Source organism: Emys orbicularis, chromosome 6, assembly GCF_028017835.1.
Source record: "Emys orbicularis isolate rEmyOrb1 chromosome 6, rEmyOrb1.hap1, whole genome shotgun sequence".
NCBI lineage: Eukaryota > Metazoa > Chordata > Testudines > Emydidae > Emys > Emys orbicularis.
In genome coordinates, this window is record NC_088688.1 from 80,597,070 (window position 1) to 80,617,133 (window position 20,064).

General features: G+C 43.0%; 1 protein-coding gene across 1 annotated transcript in view; it reads left to right on the top strand.

The window, feature by feature from the left end:
* SLC12A2 (solute carrier family 12 member 2) overlaps positions 1 to 20,064 on the top strand; it is a 108,165-nt gene that overhangs the window by 27,581 nt on the left and 60,520 nt on the right. The window contains exons 2-3 of the mRNA XM_065407063.1: positions 15,453 to 15,572; positions 17,664 to 17,739. Coding sequence (XP_065263135.1) covers positions 15,453 to 15,572; positions 17,664 to 17,739 — 196 coding nt within the window. The remainder of the gene's footprint in view (positions 1 to 15,452; positions 15,573 to 17,663; positions 17,740 to 20,064) is intronic.

Below are 20,064 nucleotides of genomic sequence, written 5' to 3' on the forward strand. Positions count from 1 at the left end.
TTTGTCTTGCTAAGGTTATGCCAAATGTTGACAATTCTTGACAATTCAGTTCATACTAATTGATATGCCTACTACCCTAGTCCCAGGCCCCAGGAAACAAAAGTGGCCATACTGGGTCAGATCAAAGGTCCATCTAGCCCAGTATCCTGTCTTCTGACAGTGGCCAATGCCAGGTGTCCCAGAGGGAATGACCAGAACAGGGAATCAAGTGATCCATCCCCTCTCACCCATTCCCAGCTTCCGACAAACAGAGGCTAGGGACACCATCCCTGCCCATCCTGGCTAAAAGCTATTGATTCACCTATCCTCCATGAACTTATCTAGTTCTTTTTTTGAACCACATTATAGTCTTGGCCTTCACAAGGTCCTCTGGCAAAGAGTTCCACAGACTAGGAAAGAAATTAACCAATTCAGTCCTAGTAGGTAACAATATAAAAGTGAGTAGGGAAACTACGTCATACTTCTTATTAAATGTATGTACTACAGAAATTTCCCACATTCTTCACAGCATCATTATTAAAGTTGCAATCAAGCCTGGTGGTCATGAATGTGTGGATCATTCTGGCCAGGTCTGTGCTTGATAGGATGGGCTTTACAATTTCCTGGCCAGCCACAGATGGAGGTGGGTGTTTTTATGCTGCCAGAGCCTTTTTGCTCAGTAGCAATGAGGGGTGCCAATCTCTTTCCCTAAAAGATTTCTTCTCTCTCTCTCTCTTGTTTAAAAAAAAAAAAATGCTTGGTGCATCTAAAGTAACCTATTAGCAGTCGTAGCCTGTTAACATTTTCTTGCTGCTCTTTTTATGGAAAATAGAGTAGTGACCAGTGTGGTAGCAACTTGAGGAACTGTAGTAAGATTGTATAAACAAATGGGAGATTTAGGATAAATAGCTAATCTTGTAATTTAAGAAGAGATCATCCCTGAATTATTACTTGTGATTATATAGTTGTATTTTAGATGTGTCAAAGGCCCTTCCTTCACTTAAAGATAAATGGTCAACTTGAAAATTCTATTTGAAATTTTTTACCTAATATTTATAAAAACTGAAAGTTAATGAGAGGATAGTGGGGTTTTATTTTTGTCCCAATTCCCCCCTCCACACACACACAACCACCCCGCTGGGTTGCTTTGCACTTTTGATAGTAATGCCAGTTGAATATCCTCTCTTTCATGCCTAAATATGATAATGCTCCTACACTGCTGTGAGGGAGCTCACGTAATTGCTGTTCCCCAGATACTACATGGGAATGTTTACCAGTAATGTATTAGGACATAGCTGCTGCTGGTGGAGTTGAGATACCTTCCTTGTTCCCTTCCTTTGGGCCTCTCCCAAAGAATGGAGAAACAGGTGCTGGGTGGGGAGAGAAGAGGAGCAATGGAGAGACCAGACTAAGGGGATTCTTCATTGCCTGGGATGTTTCTTTGGGTCCTGAGTAGAGTCCAGAAGTTTGGAGACCTCACCTAATACTGTTGAAGTTGCAGGCAAGGATGTGCGTTGTTGGGTGGAAAGTGGGCTCAAGCTTGTTTGCTGTTGTCCTCAAGCTTGCCCTCTCCCTCTCTGAAAAGACCTTCCATAAAACATCCAGGAAGCAGAATAAAAACCTTTACTTTAGGAAGAAGAAACATAATTTTGTAAAGACATACTGTGATCAAACTTCCCTTTGCTAGCACTCTGAGTTAAAACTTGTCATGGATTAAAATCTAGTTAAGGAATAAATTGTTCAATTTTTTGCACAATAAAAGCTTAATAGTGCTTCTATATTAGAAGCAGCTTTTAATATTGGTATTTTGGAAAGGGACATAAGCCACAAGGTGGCAAAACTTGCAGATGAAGTTGGGGTCTTCAAGACTAAAGAAGGCCATGAAGAACTCCAGACACACAAATCTGGGTGAATGGGCAGCACAATAGCAGACTGAATCCAATGTTGCAAATGCAAAATAATATACAACTGATTCATATACATTACTGAGTTCTAAATTAACTGTACCTACTCAAGGAAAAGACCATGAGTTGTCTCAGTAGGCAGCTCAGTGAAAACCTCTGCTTGTTGTGCAGTAGTGGTCAAAAAGAATCCAAACAATGTTAGGATGTATAACTATTGTCGGAGAAAAACAGAGTTCTCTACTTCCACACTAGGGGACCACATTCATTGTCGTTTCTGTAGGCTGAGATCATTAAACATAACAGGGGCTCCTTACGTTTCTCCATCTCTTTCCCTCCTCTCCACAAGCTCTCTCTGTGCCCTCCATTTCCCCCTCCCATACCTGGGCACCACATTGTACATCATGCCCAGGGCTGTATGCACCCCTATTCTTTACTTTTCCTCATGCCTCCCTCCTTCCATACCTGGGTCCCTCCTTCTTCCCCCATGATTGGGACTGTGTGCCCCTACTCTGCCCTTCATACCAGGGAATTCTAGTCTGTCCTGCCCTCCCCCCCCCCCCCCTTCCATCCATTTCAGAATCCCCTGTTATCCTCTCTTGACAGGGGTTCTGTGTGAACTCATTTATCCCCATCACCCCATGTGAGGAGCTCTGTGCCCACCTTTCCCCCTTCCCTATACCAGGGTCCCCCAATTACTTCCCCCATATGGGGGGTTCTGTGTGCTCCATATCTACCTTCACATTGCAGGGGCTATGTGCACCTCCCCCGCATATTTCCTTTCCTGCCACCATTCTTTTTTCTATCAGGGAGAGGTGTCATTTAATGTGTCAACATTTTAAATTATTGGGAGGGTAAGCAGAGATGAACAGGGGTCTTGTGCTGGAAAGTGTTGCTGGGTATCATCAACCAGTTCTTTGATCTATAAACAACTGAAGAGGTGCTTGAAGCTGTGGTTATGCTCAAGAGCTTGCAAGGGATTTTTGTCCCTTTCTGTTTTTCCATTTTTTCAGTCCCAAATCAGTAGGGTTCTGTCCATTATGCCTATAACAGTCATACTCAGACTGAGGCTCATGGGCCTCAAGTGGCTCTTTAATGTGTCTCCTGCTGCTCTTTGCAGCACATATTAAAACACTGTGTGATTTTAGTTCTTATCCAATCAGGATGCTTTTACTATGTTATTAACCAATTGTAGTTGATAAAATACTTGGTCAGTTGTTTTGCTGTTAGGAGAATATAACTAAATATTCCCCTGTCATACTATTTAAATATGAATATATAGTGAACGAAACAATGAATTCATGCTACTTTTGGGAAATGTTGATTGCTAATTTGGCTCCTGAACCACTTAGGTCTGAGTATCACTGGCCTAGAACATTCCTTGAAATCTTAGCTTTTGAACATTGCACCCAGTCAATCCATCTAGTTGCAGGAAGCCAGACAGAGATACCATCAAGTTGAATATAAGCCCTTCTTGAGCTTGGCCAGTTATACATTGCATAATTAACTTATGTACCTCAATGCCGCAAACAGTAAGACCTGAGCAGGTATAAAAAAAATAGAATGGAGCCCCTGTTCTCACTTGATCCTTTGGCACTACAATAATTGTAACTTTTTAAAAATAATAATTTGGAAGCGTTGGAAAGAGACTTCCTTTATGGGCAGGTTATTTGTAACTTTCCAAGACATGGGGTTCTTTATACCGTCTTGTGAAGCATCTGGCAATACCATTGCTTGAGATGGGTGGTGGGACTAGATAGACTAACGAAACTGCTCTGGTATGGCAATCCAAGCTGCTGTGTAGAATAAGATATTTTTCTATTTAACTGATCAATTTTTTTAATATGTAGTTTCTTTTTAAATATTTTCTCTAATCCAAGATCCTCTTCAGCAGCTAATGGAATTATCAGCACCAAGAGCATGTCGGATTACTTGCAGGATTTTATATTCTCCTTAGTGTAATGCATCTGGGGCTCACTGGATATGAGAGAGTGCGCAGAGGAGATATGTTGAAAAAGAAACATTAACTGTAGGTGTTTCACTGATTTGAGACTAAAGTCTTTTTTACATCCTGATCACATGCCATCTGAAGCACGTTGTACATATGCTAAGAAGATTTCACCTGTGAAGCTGGTAAATAATGAGTAACTGTTCACTTCATAAGATCCTGTTTGAATGTGTACTGTTTCTAAAATAGTACTAATTACAGTACATAATGATGGAATGTTACCTTTAAAAATTACTTCTGAGGGAATTCTGCACCCAAAAAAAATTGTGTGGACAATACAAAATTCTGCAAATTTTATTGGTCAATAAATAAATGTAGAGGCTCCAGCCTGACGCAGGCCATTGACTGCACGCGGAGGTGGGAGATCACCCTGTCACACCCCTCTTCCCTCTGCTCCCCCCACCCCTCACCAGGACAAGGACTTGGCGGTGAGGCTGCACTCGACCCTGACATAGAACAAGGGCTGGGCCTCCCCCAGAAACACCCCAGGGCCCTGCCCCTCCGTGCCAGGCACACCAGGTATAGGCAGGCAGGCTCAGCCTGGCAGATCCAGATGTGGAGGAGCTTAGTGTGTGGGGATCCAGGTGTGGATTGAGAGGGTTCTGTGTGGGGCAATCTGGGTGCGGGCAGTTCAGTGGGGGCTCCAGGTGCCATGTGGATGCACAGCGGCTCATTAGGGGGTTCCAGGTGCAGGGGGAAGGGGACTCTGCAGGGGGTCCAGGTGAAGGTAATTGAGGATCAGGGGAGGATCGGGGAGTGGGCTTGGTAGGGGGGTCTGGGTTGTGGGGGGGTTCAGCAGAGGGGTCCAGGTGCTGAAAGAAAGGGGCTTAGTGAGGTGGAGGTCTGGTGCAGCTGGTTGGGGTGGGGGTCTGGGTATGGAGGGCTCATCGGTTTGAGTTCAATTGTGGGGAGCTCAGTAGGGGGTGATCTGGGTGCAGGTCCAGATGCCGGGGGTATGGGCTTGGTGGGGGTCTGGGAACAGGGGACTTGACTTGTGAGTGGGGGTCTAGGTGCACAGGGGTTGAGCGGCTCCCTGTACAGTGACCCCCTCCCCCCATGGCTGAAGAGCAATGGAGTCAGGAAGTGGGGGGGGGGGGGTGGAGGCGGAGCTTCCTGCAGCCAGGGGAGATTTCTGGGGATGGGTCACATCCTGACCGAGCCCCGGCTGCTCTATGCAGGGGCTGAGGAAGCCCCTTCCATCCCCGGCCCAGTAGGATGAATTAATGGTGAATTAATGCATGGTCAGCTGGTGCACTGTAGATTCACACCCTGGCTTACTGTACACTAACTCCCCCTGTAAACAAGCCCTTAATCTGTACCATGAAAAATAGTAAGCCTAAGCTTGGCTTCTTAAACAGTGGAATTCTTTTGCACCCACATACTTTCAGAATGTCTCGCTGTTCTCATTTGTGCATTATTAAAAAGGCACCCACTGGCACTGATAACCAACAATAACCTTTAAACAATTCATGTACTTGTAAATACTTCCCTACAGAACATTGCATAGTGGAGAAAGACAAGACATACAGGACACAACTTCCATCTTTTATTCATAGTATACATAATTTAGTGCTGACTTGATAGTTCATAACTCACTGAAAAGCTAGCTATGATCCTTTATGTACATCATAAATTCCCTCCTCCCCCCCCCCCGAACCCCATAAAATTGGTTTAAAAGCTAGTAAATAGAGCCCTGCAAATCTGCAGATATCCACTTCATATCCGCGGACCATTTTTGCGAATAGCGTATTGGATGCGGATGCAACCATGCAAAGCTCTACTCGCCAGCGGTGCCTGTCCCATGGCATCCAGCTTGGGCAGCCTGGGGGCTGCAGCACGCTCGGGGCTGGTGGCTAGCAGCCAGTGGCTGGGTGGCAGGCCAGAGTTGGGGCTGTCTAGCACCTGCTTGCTGCACCGCTTCCTATCCAGCAGCTCGGGCCCCTCGGACAGTGCCAGCATCCCCACCATGGCCCAGCAGCACTGGCCGCGCTCCCGGCTCCTGGGCAACAGGGCCTGCCCCCGGCTGCAGGGATTGAAGCGGGCGGGGCTCTGGTGCCCCACCTCTCCGCCCTGCTGTGATGCAACATGTGCTGCTACCATTGCTTGAGAGTCCCCGGGAGCAGCACGTGATATGATGCCCCTTCTCCCCAGCCTGCCACCCTGCGCCACCCCGTCTCCTAGAGACCCTGCCCCCTGCTCGCTCATCTCTCTCCCCTTCCTCCCCCCCCATCACTATCCCTTGTGAGAGACGGATGCAGATACAGGTAAAAGACGGCTAGTTGATCGCAGGTTGATTCTGGCAGCTACGGATTGGATGCGGATCCACATTTTTGTATCCACACAGGGCTCTACTAGTAAAGTTCTTAAATGTTCAGCTGTTGGTAGAATCTACCAAAAAAAGATGAGAGCCGTGGTATTGCTGTAACCTACTTAGTTGTTTATTGCACATAATAGTGATGAAGGGTCTTTATTAGTCTTAAAAGGGTACTGAGAATATAAATGTGTTCAATAGATTAAACATAAATTGTAATTCCTATATGGTTTAAATATAAAACAAAGTAGTGGGGGGTTTGATAAAATTACACTATAAAAGTAGGTCCACTGTAAATTCAGGGGAGTGGTTGGTGATTTGAGCACCATGGAACACTTGAAAATTCTTTTTTCTCCCCTCTTAGAATTCTCCCCGATCTTTTCAATAACACTCTGTTCTTTGTTTCTTATTAGAAACTTGGCATTGTCTTTTTTGTGAAAGCAAAAGATGTTATCAAATGTTGATGGTTCTCTGTTGGCCAAAGCAAAAAATCTGCTTGGGTAATATAAACACATGGGTCTTTTTTTGTTTTGATTTTTAAAATTAAATCAGTTGCAAGCAGTTTGGTGCTTTTTTTATAACAAAGGACAACTATGTGTTTGGTTTTTTGCACAAAGTATTTATACATGGTAATTTTGGCAATTATGGATTTCAGAGCAATGATGAAGAGTTCATTTTTGTCTTGCTGGGTTATTAAAACATTGGTTCAGGAATCCTCTTAAGATGTATAGGAGGCTTTCTGAGCTTCATATCTGAGAGTATTAAAATAGTAATGGGATCACTGCCATTGCTCAAACTGCTCACTGCCATGGTCACTCACTTTAGTCAAAGGGGCCCAAAAGAGGTCTGGGGAGAAAATAGATTTCTGACATAGGAAATCTGGTGAGAACTTAGATTAGGACAGATGGTGGCAACTTTTCTGGCCTCCTGTATTATAGGGCCCCATCCTCCCCATCACAAAGCAAAATCCAGAGGTGGATTACATCAGATAATGAGTTCCTTGGTGTTGTCAGTGCAGAGTTTTCTGCTTTGAGGGAGTTTGATTATGAATAGAGTATCAAATCTTTCCTCTTTGTAGGGCACTGAGGTGTTCAATTTTGTGGTGTTCAAAAAAAGGGCCTGATTATTATTTTCAATGAGGGCCTCTTTATATTGCTCTGGTAGTGTAAAGTGTTCTCAAAGTTGGCTTAAAGATCTGCACAGTATACACTGAGTGACTCATGACACTAGAAAGAGCTAAAATGGAAAGTGATCTATTAGGTCTTCAAATGATGAAGCATACTATTGGATCAGTTTGCGGCAACCAAAAATGTCAAACTTCGGGTGTGTGTGAGAGAGAGCGCACGCATGTGTACCTGGGTGACTGACTGTTTTCTAGATTATTCCCTCCTCCCCGCCACCTCCCAGAAAAAGATCTGCACCTTGAATCCACTTGTCCTCAGGAAACTCAAAGCAGACACTGACTCTGGTGTTAATCACTTTAGATTGGCTTGAGTTACGGTATTTGGAGATTGTGATCCTTCTGTTAGTGGACCCTTTCCTTTCAAATCTCCTCAGTTAAAGTCTTCTGCTTATAAGTATCTAGGGGGAAAAACTCCTACTTAAAATCTTGGCTCTTAAATAGGCCCATGTTAGATAGATATTATTATCAATGGGTGGTATAGTCATACTAAAATTTAGAAAGGGTTCTAATAAATAGAACCTACTAATATATTTTGGAAATTAGCGTCTCTTGGCTTATCAGTAAATGTTGGCATTTGAGAGCTGGTTTCTGTTCAAGTCCTAGAACTTCAGGAGATGGAGACAGTCCTCTTTTTCCAACAAAACACTCTTGGAGGGGTGGGAGGTAGGCAGTGTCAGCCATAGCCACAACTGTGGTTCCATCCCATAATCTCTAGATTTTTCAGGGTGCTCAAGAATACTTGATCTAGACCACCGTTTACAGTTTGGAGCCTAAGGGTTTGTCTACACAGGGAAATTTATATGCAGTAAGCTAGTGAATTTATAGCACACTAGGCACTCTACCCTGCCTACCTGTGTAGGCCCTCTTACTGTGCTCTAAAAGCACCCTTTGAGGGAATGATTCTGTCTTGACTAGAAAGAGAATTTGTCAGGGCCGGCCAACAACATTTTGGAACCTGAGGCGGGGAGCTCAAATGACGCCCCCATGTCCCCTCGCTTGGGCCAAAACATTATCTTCCAGCTTTGTCATACCAGCTCCTGTAGTATCATCAATGTCAATACATTCTAGAAAATGCTCTCTGACCGTCACCATTGAAGGGACATTTTTACTAGGTTCTGTTGTTGTTACAAAACGCACCATTAAAGTCATTTGTTCCGTATGGCTGATGTCAGGTGTGCAGTCCAGAATAACAGAGTAATATCTTGCTGACTTCAGATCTGCCACAATCTTCTGTTTGACTTTTGTTGCCAGTAACTGTGTGATCTCATTTTGAATTGTTTTTCCAAGGTAGTGGTGTGTGTACATTTCTTGGGTGGTGACTCTTCTTAGATGCTCCTGGAGTACAGCATCAAACTCCGCCATCAGTTTTAAGGAAGTCTCCATTGTTTGGCATGTACAGCTGATCTGAAGAGCCACGCAGTGCTAGATTTTGGGTAGCAAGCATTCTCACAATGGCAATGAGCCTTATTAGAACCTTTTGCCAGTAAAGAGACTCTGATGCAATCGTCTCTTGCTGCTGATCATCTATGTCTCATCCTTAGTCTCATCTCAAGCTCTTTCCACCTATGGAATCCTCTCTGGTGATTTGCTGCCTTCTCATGGCATGCCAGATTTCTAGCCAGATTTTTCCAGTCCTTTGTTCCTGTAGAACCCAATGTGGCTGGAACATTAGACTGGAAGAGTTTGCAACAAAAACAGTATGCAGCATTCTGGGTTTCTGAGTACATAAGCCATGGCCTCTCCACTTTGTCACCATTGGGGATTTCATGGCAGTCATGTGTTGGATGGAAACTTCTATTTTCATTGTCTTTGGAGAACATGAAGTTTTTTTCCACTTGCTGTGGCCCATGCCACTTCCTTGTACTGCTGTGGCCCATGCAGTACAAGGAAGTCCCTCAGGCTACTGGTCAAGTGGGTCCACAGTCCTGGATCATCTAGACTTAGGGCATGGCTACATTTGCAGATGTAGAGCACTTTGAGTTAAACCAGCCTTCGTAGAGCACAGTAGGAAAAGCGCTGTAGTCTGTCCACACTGACAGCTGCCAGTGCACTGGCGTGGCCACATTAGCAGCTCTTGCAACTGCCACAGAGAGCAGTGCATTGTGGCTATCCCAGCATGCAAGTGGCTGCAACATGCTTTTCAAATGGGGGTGGAGTGGGATGGAGTGTGACAGGGAGTGTGTTGTGTGTATGTGGGGGGAGAGAGAGAGTGGGTTTTTGGGGGGCTGAGAGCATGTCAGCATGCTATATTGTAAGTTCAGACAGCAGCAGACCTCCTCCCCCCCACCTCTCTCTCTCTCTCTCACACACACACAGCATTCCACAGTAACGGCTTGCATGCCGGCTGTCAGAAACGGAGCTTTGAAAGGGCATTTCCGCATTCCTACAGGAGTTCAAAACAATGATGAGAGTGGCCACTTGACTTAAGGGGATTATAGGATGTTTCCGGAGGCTGATCAGAGTGCAGTAATGCAACACCTCGTTCACACTGATGCCCGTGCGTTGTAGCCAAGGCGCAGCAAACGTTATTCCTCTCGCTGAGGTGGAGTACCAGGAGCATTCTAGCTGCGGAGTCAGAGCGCTCTCCGTGCCTTGCCAGTGTGGCTGGGGAGTGAGCTAGTGCGCTCGGGGGTCCTTTTTATTGCGCACTAACTCGCAAGTGTAGCCAAGCCCTTAAGGAACTAAACTCAGCAGCAGCTGTTTCTTGCGCCTCCACTACACTCCTCTCTGATCTACACATTTCTTCAGGCATGTGCATGATTACATCCATTTGAGATGGAGATACGGATGCTGCAGTAGCTGCCAGGTCACCTGCACTCTGACTAACTGGAAGATCAGGCATCTCCTCACCACTCACATCCTCACTGGGGCCGGAAGGCTCACCGTGAACATTTGTGTCTGTGTATCTCAGGAGAGCTCCTTCCTGCTTATATAGAAAAGCTTCCTTTGATTTCTTTCTTTTTCTGAATGCTGCCCCAGAGGGGCGTTTTCTTCTTTCACTCATGACTGCTGTTCTGTGCCAGCTATAGTGGCTCTCAACACTCAGTTGAAGCGGACAAGTAAGCAGGCTGGTAGCAGGGCCTGAGTGATGGAAGATATCAGTGTCTTAATGGCCTAACTGGCTCCTGCTACTTCATTTGACTGCCTGTTCTCCTCAAGTGGGTTCAGGGAAGCAGCAGGAAACAGGAAGCTCCCTGAGAAGCTGGTGTTAATCAGTCCAGGCTACTGGGGGTACTAGAGGGGTACATAAGAGGCTCCTCCTCCTCCTCCTCTCTCTCTCCCTGCAGCTCCTGCTGCTTTCTGTTATTCTCTCTCACCTTTTCTTCTGCCTGCCTGTTATGTCTCTTGTGTCCTCCTTCCTCCAGCACAGCACTCCACCATCTCTGTGCATCTAGAGCAGAGAGAATACATATGCACCAGCAGCAGACACAATTTTCTACACTCTGGGTCCTAGTGGTAACCCGCCCTGGTCTGGCACCTGAGGCGGCCGCCTCAGTTTGCCTCATGGTAAGGCCAGCCCTGTCCCTTGTTATTATAGGATTACTATTAGTGCTGGAGAGCACAACCTTAGGGGTTGTGGTCCAAGGTATCCCCCTGTAGGTCTGAGTAATGCTGCCTGGTGTTATACGGGGATACTGGTAGTCCTAATATAGATTCTAGACTTGATGTTTGTTTCAGAAAAATTGTGGTTTCTTAGAGGAAGGGCTCTAACATCTGGAGGGAAGAGATAATTTCTGCTATGTAATTTACCTTTCTGTGAAGAACATCAGGCTGAAAGGTCCCCCCTTCCCTTTGGGTAATATCATAGAAATGTAGAACTGGTTGGGACTTCAATAGGTCATCTAGTCCAATCCCCTGCACACAGGTAATAACTAGACTATTCCTGACAGGTGTTTGTCTGTCTGTCCTTGTTCTTACAGACCTTCAATGACAGATTCACAACCTCCCTAGGCAATTTCTTCCAGAGCTTAACTACCCTAACAGTTAAGAAGACTTTCCTAATGTCCAACCTAAACCGCCTTTGCTGCAATTTAAGCCCATTACTTTTTATCCTAGCCTCAAAGGTTAAGGAGAACAATTTTTCACTCTCCACCTTGTAACAACCTTTTATGTACTTGAAAACTATTATGTCCTCTACTCCTGGGCGAGTTCTGTGCCAAAAATGCAAAATTCTCCATATTTTATTTGTCAAAATAATGCAATATAATCACACCAGTTTCACTTATTTTGGTAATTTATTTAAACTACCGTACAGGAAAAAAAATCACAATAACTATTCAGCATTTCCTAAACACGTGGAAGTTAAATTCAAATACTTGGTAACCAGTTATAATTCTGGATTTTTATTTAAATTACATTACTCCCGTCCCAATGTTGGTGCACTGTCTACACTGCCACTTTACAGCGCTGAAACTTGCAGCACTCCGGGTGTTTTTTCAGACTCCTGAGCCAGAAAGTTGCAGCACTGCAAAGTGGCAGTGTAGACAAAGCCTAACTGAGGCCTTGGCTACACTGGCAATTCACAGCGCTGCACTTGCTGCGCTCAGGGGTGTGAAAACACACACACCCTGAGCACAGCGAGTGCAGCGCTGTAAAGCGCCAGTGTAATCAGCGCCTGCAGCGCTGCAAGCTATTCCCCTCGGAGAGGTGGAGTACTTGCAGCGCTGCGAGAGAGCTCTCGCAGCGCTGGCGGCGCGACTATACTCGCGCTTCACAGCGCTGCCACGGCAGCGCTGTGAATCCGCGAGTGTAGCCAAGGCCTGAGGATTCTGTTACTGTCATTTACAATAAGTCTCCTTTATATCACTCTGGCAAGGTAAAGGATCCTTAATTGACTAAGAATGGGAACAATTAACTAAAAATGGGAACATTAGCAGCCTGCCTGCTTAGTTGTTACATTTCTGCTCTGCCTCAGGGATAGCCTGCTTCACACAGCCCTACTCCTCCAAGCCCGGGATGCAACAACAGTGAGCCAGAGGGACAGAGTGAGTCTCTCTCTCACTGATTTCCATGCAGGCACCCGCCCAATCTTACCCCCTTAACGTGTCTCCATGGACGCACGCACATGCAGTCGTTCATCCCCCCCCCGCAGCAAACATGCCTGGGCTGCTGGGGAAGGGGTGTGTGTTCCCCCACAGATTTCTTTGCTCCCCCATTTTTCTGCAGGGATGCAGAATTCCCCCCCAGGAGTAGCCCTGCCTCAGTCTTCTCTTCTCCAGACTAAACAATCCCAGTTTTTTCAATCTTTCCTCATAGATCATGTTTTCTAGACCTTTAATCATTTTTGTTGCTCTCCTCTGGACTTTCTCCAGTTTGCCCACTTCTTTTCTGAAATGTACCCAGAATGGGACACACTAATCCAGTTAAGGCTGATCAGCGTGGTGTAGAGTGGAAGAATCACTTCTGGTGTCTTGCTTACAACACTCTTGCTAATAGATCTCAGAATGATGGGTGTTTTTGCAATAGTGTTACATATTTAGTGTGTGATCCAGTATGACCCCCAGATCCTTTTCTGCAGTACTCCTTCCTAGGCAGTCATTTCCCATTTTGTATCTGTGCAATGGATTGTTCCTTCCTAAGTGGAGTACTTTGCATTTGTCTTTTACTTCAGACCATTTCTCCAGTTTGTCCAATTCATTTTGAATTTTAATCCTATCCACCAAAGCACTTGTAACCCCTCCCAGTTTGGTATCAGTAAGTGTACTCTTTATGCTATTATCTAAATCATTTATGAAGATACTGAACAGAACTGGACCCAGGACCACTCAATATCCTCTTCTAGCTTGACTGTGAACCACGGATAACTACTCTCCGGGAATGGTTTTCCAACCAGTTACGCATTCACCTTATAGTAACTCCACCTAGGCTGGCTGTATTTCCATAGTTTGTTTATGATGAGGTCTTGCGGGACAGTTTCAAAAGCCTTACTAAAGTCAAGATATACCACATCTATTGCTTCCCCCTTATCCACAAGGCTTGTTACCCTGTCAAAGAAAACTGGTTTGACATGGTCGGTTTGACATGATTTTTCCTTGACAAATCCCTGTTGACTGTTATTTATCACCTTATTATCTTCTAGGCTTTTGCTTGATTTATTTGCTCCATTATCTTGGTATGTACAAATTGGTTTATCTAGTTTGTGTATCTGAGTTTTTTAATTGCTGTTTGAGGCTAAAGCATCTTCAACTGGAGTGGAGTAGTGGCATGCAGATGAGCCTCTCCTCCTAGCAGTCAAGAGCCTGATATCAGCCAAGGGGCAATCTATAGCCCAGCAGCACCCGAGTTTTTTCACTAGTTTTTTGCTCAAACACTATTTACAAGGTAGGACTATCAATTACCTTTCTGCTTTGTGGACAAGTTAGATCATTGTGAGACCCCTAACTTCCTGAATTATGTGTTTTTAAGTTCATAATGTTAAAGCCTTTGAAGCTGAATGTGTTTTGCATATAATAGGGCCTATTCCTCCTGTTAAAGCAAAGGGAGTCTTGCTCTTGACTTCATTGAGAACAAGCCTGAGCCTATAGTTTGTAAAGTGCTTCTGGAGGTCATTTGGGATGCAAGCTGCTTTCTTAATACTGTATGAGATGACATTGATGTTGCATAGTATTAAGAACAGTATTAAGGATCATTTCTGTAGTGGTCACCCTTAAACGTTATAGTTGTCTTAGGTTACTAATTTACCTCATATTTACAGTATTCCTTGGGTATTTCTTATAGTAATATTGATAATATAAGAAAGTAATATAAGAAATATTGAAAGTAACATTTACCTAGTTATCTAAGGGCTTGTCTACACTACAGAGCTGTGTTGACACAGCCTTGTCACTAAAAGTCAGCGAGTGTGAATGCTCTTTTGCAGTATTTTGTCAGCACTTTTGCCAACAAAATACTTCCTGCCCCGTGAGCGGCATAAGCTTTGTCGGCAGGAGAGCACTCCTGCCGACAAAGCCGCGTTCACATTGCTGCTTGCATCGGCAAAACTTTAGTCTTTTGCGGGGGGGCTTTTTTAAGTACCCCCAAAAGACAAAAGTTTTGGCAACAACTGCGCAGTGTAGACATACCCTAAAGCAAAACCACTTGGTCACTCAACATTCTTTTTGAATGCTAGGCAATAGTAAAGGACGTCTGCACTGTGGGACTCAGAGTTAGATCTTCAGGGCATTCTGCAAGACCCATCTCTCTTCTCATTTTAGTTTAAAAAGGGGATTGAGTGTGACTTAAAGGGGAGTTGATTATTGTGGGGAAACTTTCTTGGTATGTGATACAATCTTTTTACAGTGTAGGTAATTGTTCACTGCACAGACTACCAAAGAAGTGATCAATTCATCTTCATTTTCTTAACTTTAAATCAAGTTTAGTTGTCTTTTCTGAAAGAGATTCTCTGAGTTCATTTACAAGTTATTGGTCTCAGTCGTGTTCACTTATGTAGTAGGGAAGAATAATTGCCTCTGCTGCTGGACTATTTTCACTGGGTGAAATATTATAGCCTGTGTTTAGGCAAGAGGTCAGACTAAATGATGATAAAGGTCCCATTTGGTCCTTTTACGAGTGTGTTGTGTTTCTTAATCTTAAATCAGATTGAAGACCTATGAAGAGACAGTTTATAAATCTAGGAAAAATATTTGAATAACGTGATTGCACTAATCTACACAGTAATAGATTGCATAGTTGCAATAAAAAAGATTGATACTAATTTGATTGTAACTACTGTGTCGATGACAACTTAATTTTTGTAGGTACTGCTCAACTACTATGGTAAGCTTTCAGTGCCTCAAGTGAAAACAGACTATTTTAAAAATCTTTTGTAGGGATTTCAAATATCCAAATTGTAAAAATTACTGAAGTATGAAAATGTAAACAATAGTCACATAAATTGTGACTAGAACACATTACATAGATGTGGTCTTAAAAATTATTAATTTGTTGTCTGTGATCACTTTTACTAATGAACTGATAATTAAATTTGACTCAAACGTCATTGAGTGTCCAGTTCTGAAATCACTTTTTGGACACTTGCTTAAGGATAATAGAGGTAAGGTGTTTTAATTTATTTTCCCACCCTCTCTGTAGGAACCTTTTGAGGATGGATATGCAAATGGAGAAGAAGGGACTCCTCCTGGGGAAGCTGATGCTACTTATGCTGCAGACAGTAAGGGAATAGTCAAGTTTGGCTGGATAAAAGGTGTATTGGTAAGTAAATATATGGTATGTCAAGCCTTTTAATAGATGTGACCTTGCCAGTTACCTTACATATTTTGAGTGAGTGTATTTTTCAGCAAGAATGAAAGGTCAGTTGCAGATCTGTTTTGCTAAAAATAATTAAATCAAAGGTTAAGAAACAAGGAAATAGCTTTTTAGTTCTTCAGGATTTGAAGGGAATGTGACCATCATCTTCCTCTCACTGCTATCCCATCACTGGCTTAGGATTTTGATACTGGCAAATTTATTTTCCCTTTTCTTCCTTCTGTATATGTCTTCACTTCCTTAGAAATACTTACTGGGTGACTTAATTATGAATCACTCTTATATTGGGGCACTCAATCCTTACCTCAAAATTATACATCAGTTTGGGCCTGGGTAGATTATTTGGATTGAAATGGAAGAAAATTTAATTCTTTTGATACCAAGAAAAAAAAAAGCATTATTACACGAAGCAGGTTATTTGCATATATTAACTAATAAATTCTCAGTTTCTGAAGTGGTTACAAAAATTTCATCCTCTCTCTAACTGGAATTTGCAGGCAAATTCAAAACAATAATCTCTTGCCATATTCAGCTATATAGAAGTAATTTATTCATGTAGGGTGGATATATTTTTTTTTTTTTGTCTTGGATTTAATCAAATGAACTTTGCCCTCCCTTCCTTTTCATTAGCTATAATTAAAGGTTATCCATTTTCTTGCTGATATAAACTTGTTGAGAGAAATAGAGTTTAAAGCTGTCAGAGCTCATTTGATTTAAACTTTGTAAGACCAAGGACCAATTACCTGGTCTCCATTGACTTTGTGAGCAATAAAGTTAAATCCTGGTCTTCAAAGTGTGTAATGCATTTGTTTAAATCTTGACACAAAATTGATGTAAACTCCCCCCTCCCACAAATATATATTCAGGAAATGCACACTTTTCCCCAAGAAGCTTTTAATTAAAAGCTTGCTGGAAGACCCATCTCTACATTACACAGTGGGATTTGCTCTGTAATCTTGGGCAAAGTCCTCAGAACTGTTCTTTAGTGATTCTTATCTACTTGGGATATGCTACTCAGACAAATAGTTAGAGCCCAGCTATGCATCTGTGTTTCCACTCCAATTATGTCTCACTGAAGGGCCTTTGAATAGGCTTTCTGGATCTTGGCAAATCCCTAGACATGCTTCTTGTTCTTGGAGCTCCTGGGATTTGAAGAGAGGCACATGTCTCCCAGTCTATACCCATTTGTTAAATAAACGTTTCACAACATTGCCAAAAGAGAACAATTTAATTATTTGTTTTAAGACTCGGTGCTAATTTTTATTACTTAAATTCTGTCGAGGAATAAAAAACCCAAAATCAAAAACACAAAAAGGCAATAATAAAAGCCTTTTTTAAAACAAATTGAGTGCAGAAGAGTAGGGTTCAGAAACAAAATGTTCAGAACGACAGAGTTGCAGAAGAAGCGATATGGCCTGTTCCAGATGCCTTTCCAGCTCTTGCCATAACTAAACTGTGCCTGTCCTTGTTTGAAAACAAAGGAGGAACAAAGGGCACTACATAGGACTGGGAACAGAAGCAGCAGAGGACTAGCACCAATGCTCTAATAGACCATTAGAAAGCTGGGATTGTCAGTTTTGCAATGGTGTATATTCTAGTATGAATTTGAACTCTAGTGAGGAAGAGAAACTCATTGTTCTCTGTGACCAATTTGGCATTTTTTCTGGAATTGGTCTAGGATCAAAAATATTAGGTTTCAGTTCTTGAATTAGTGTAATTTTCCATCCCTGATGAAGATAAAGTGGGTAAGAAACCTGTGATCAGAAAACAATTCCTAGTTCCCAAGATATGAAAGATGGAAAAACTCCATCCAACCAAGCCAGTAACTCTTGTATATACCTAATAATGTCACTCAGTCATGGAACATTTTAGGAGGGAAAAGGGGCTTTGCTACAGCAACTAATCCATTCAGAATTTTAAGTATGAATGTATTTGTAGGTTTAACACATTGTTTGCAATACCTAGCTGAAATAACTCTATGTATATGTTAAAACCACAGAATTATGAGAAGATATGTCTTGTATTTTGTTCTCCTAGGTACGATGTATGTTGAATATTTGGGGTGTGATGCTCTTCATCAGACTGTCATGGATTGTAGGACAGGCTGGGATAGGTATGTATGCAATTTTTAAAAATTTTATATCTTATTTAGTTTTCGCGTATGCAGTTATATGTATGGAGACTGGGTAACTTTTAAATGAGTTATCAATGATCCATGATTTTAGAGCTATTGGGGAAAGGGGGGCTGAATAATACAGATGTAGATCTTGCCAAACCAACCTGATCACCTTCTTTGAGAAGGTAACAGATTTTTTTAGACAAAGGAAACGCAGTGGATCTAATTTACCTAGATTTCAGTAAGGCATTTGATACGGTTCCACATGAGGAATTATTAGTTAAATTGGAAAAGATGGGGATCAATATGAAAATTGAAAGGTGGATAAGGAACTGGTTAAAGGGGAGACTACAACGGGTCATACTGAAAGGTGAAATGTCAGGCTGGAAGGAGATTACTAGTGGAGTTCCTCAGGGATCGGTTTTGGGACCAATCTTATTTAATCTTTTTATTACTGACCTTGGCACAAAAAGTGGGAATGTGCTAATAACGTTTGCGGATGACACAAAGCTGGGAGGTATTGCTAACATATAGAAGGACTGGGACATCATAGATGTCATCATCTATGGATGATGGATGACCTTGTCATCATGGATGACCTTGTAAACTGGAGTAATAGTAATAGGATGAAATTTAATAGTGAAAAGTGCAAGGTCATGCATTTGGGGGTTAATAACAAGAATTTTGGTTATAAATTGGGGACACATCAGTTGGAAGTAACAGAGGAGGAGAAGGACCTTGGAGTATTGGTTGAACACAGGATGACTATGAGCTGCCAATGTGATATGACCGTTAAAAAACCTAATACGGTTTTAGGATGCATTAGGCGAGGTATTTCCAGTAAAGATAAGGAGGTGTTAGTACCGTTATACAAGACACTGGTGAGACCTCATCTGGAATACTGTGTGCAGTTCTGGTCTCCCATGTTTAAGAAGGATGAATTCAAACTGGAACAGGTACAGAGAAGGGCTACTAGGATGATCTGAGGAATGGAAAACCTGTCTTATGAATGGAGACTGAAAGAGCTTGGCTTGTTCAGCCTAACCAAAAGAAGGCTGAGGGGAGATATGATTGCTCTTTATAAATATATCAGAGGGATAAATACCAGGGAGGGAGAGGAATTATTTAAGCTTAGTACCAATGTGGACACAAGAACAAATGGATATAAACTGGACACTAGGAAGTTTAGACTTGAAATTAGACGAAGGTTTCTAACCATTAGAGGAGTAAAGTTCTGGAACAGCCTTCCAAGGAGAGTAAAAGGGCAAAAGACATATCTGACTTCAAGACTAAGCTTGATAAGTTTATGGAGGGGATGGTATGATGGGATAGCCTAATTTTGGCAATTAATTGATCTTTGATTATTAGCAGGTAAATAGGCCCAATGGTCTGTGATGGGATGTTAGATGGGGGGGGTTCTGAGTTGCTACAGAGAATTCTTTCCTGGGTGCTGGCTGGTGAGTCTTGCCCACATGCTCAGGGTTTAACTGATCGCCATATTTGGGGTCGGGAAGGAATTTTCCTCCAGGGAAGATTGGCAGAGGCCCTGGAGGTTGGCAGAGGGGAGGGATAGCTCAGTGGTTTGAGCATTGGCCTGCTAAACCCAGGGTTGGGAGTTCAATCCCTGAGGGGGCCACTTAGGGATCTGGGGCAAAATCAGTACTTGATCCTGCTAGTGAAGGCAGGGGGCTGGACTCGATGACCTTTCAAGGTCCCTTCCAGTTCTCGGAGATAGGTTTTTCGCCTTCCTCTGCAGCATGGGGCACGGGTCACTTGCTGGAGGACTCTCTGCACCTTGAGGTCTTTAAACCACGATTTGAGGACTTCAATAACTCAGACATAGGTTAGGGGTTTGTTACAGGAGTGGGTGGGTGAGATTCTGTGGCCTGCGTTGTGCAGGAGGTCAGACTAGATGATCATAATGGTCCCTTCTGACCTTAAGTCTATGAGTCTATGATGTGTTGCCTGTTACACAGCATGATCATAAAATTCTTAAGAAGCTAAATGGAAAAACTTGCTAGAATGCCTAATCTGACTCCTCTCTTTCATAGTTCTTCAGAGTGAGTTACATATTTTTAGTTTAGGTCTGAAAAGTAGAGATTGATAGATAGATATGGAGAGTATGTGGAAATACTTGTACTTTAATTTAGCCTTGAAGGCTTAGCCCGGAACTGGACTACAGAAAGCCTCATATCTGTAGCAGGTTCTAGGGAGCACAGCTGCTACGCTATTGATAAGAAGGTGCAGTGTGTTCTCCGTACCAAGTCTGATTAGTTCTCCCTGAATCCCACTGTGCCCAGCTCTCTGGGTGGGGGAGTAGAG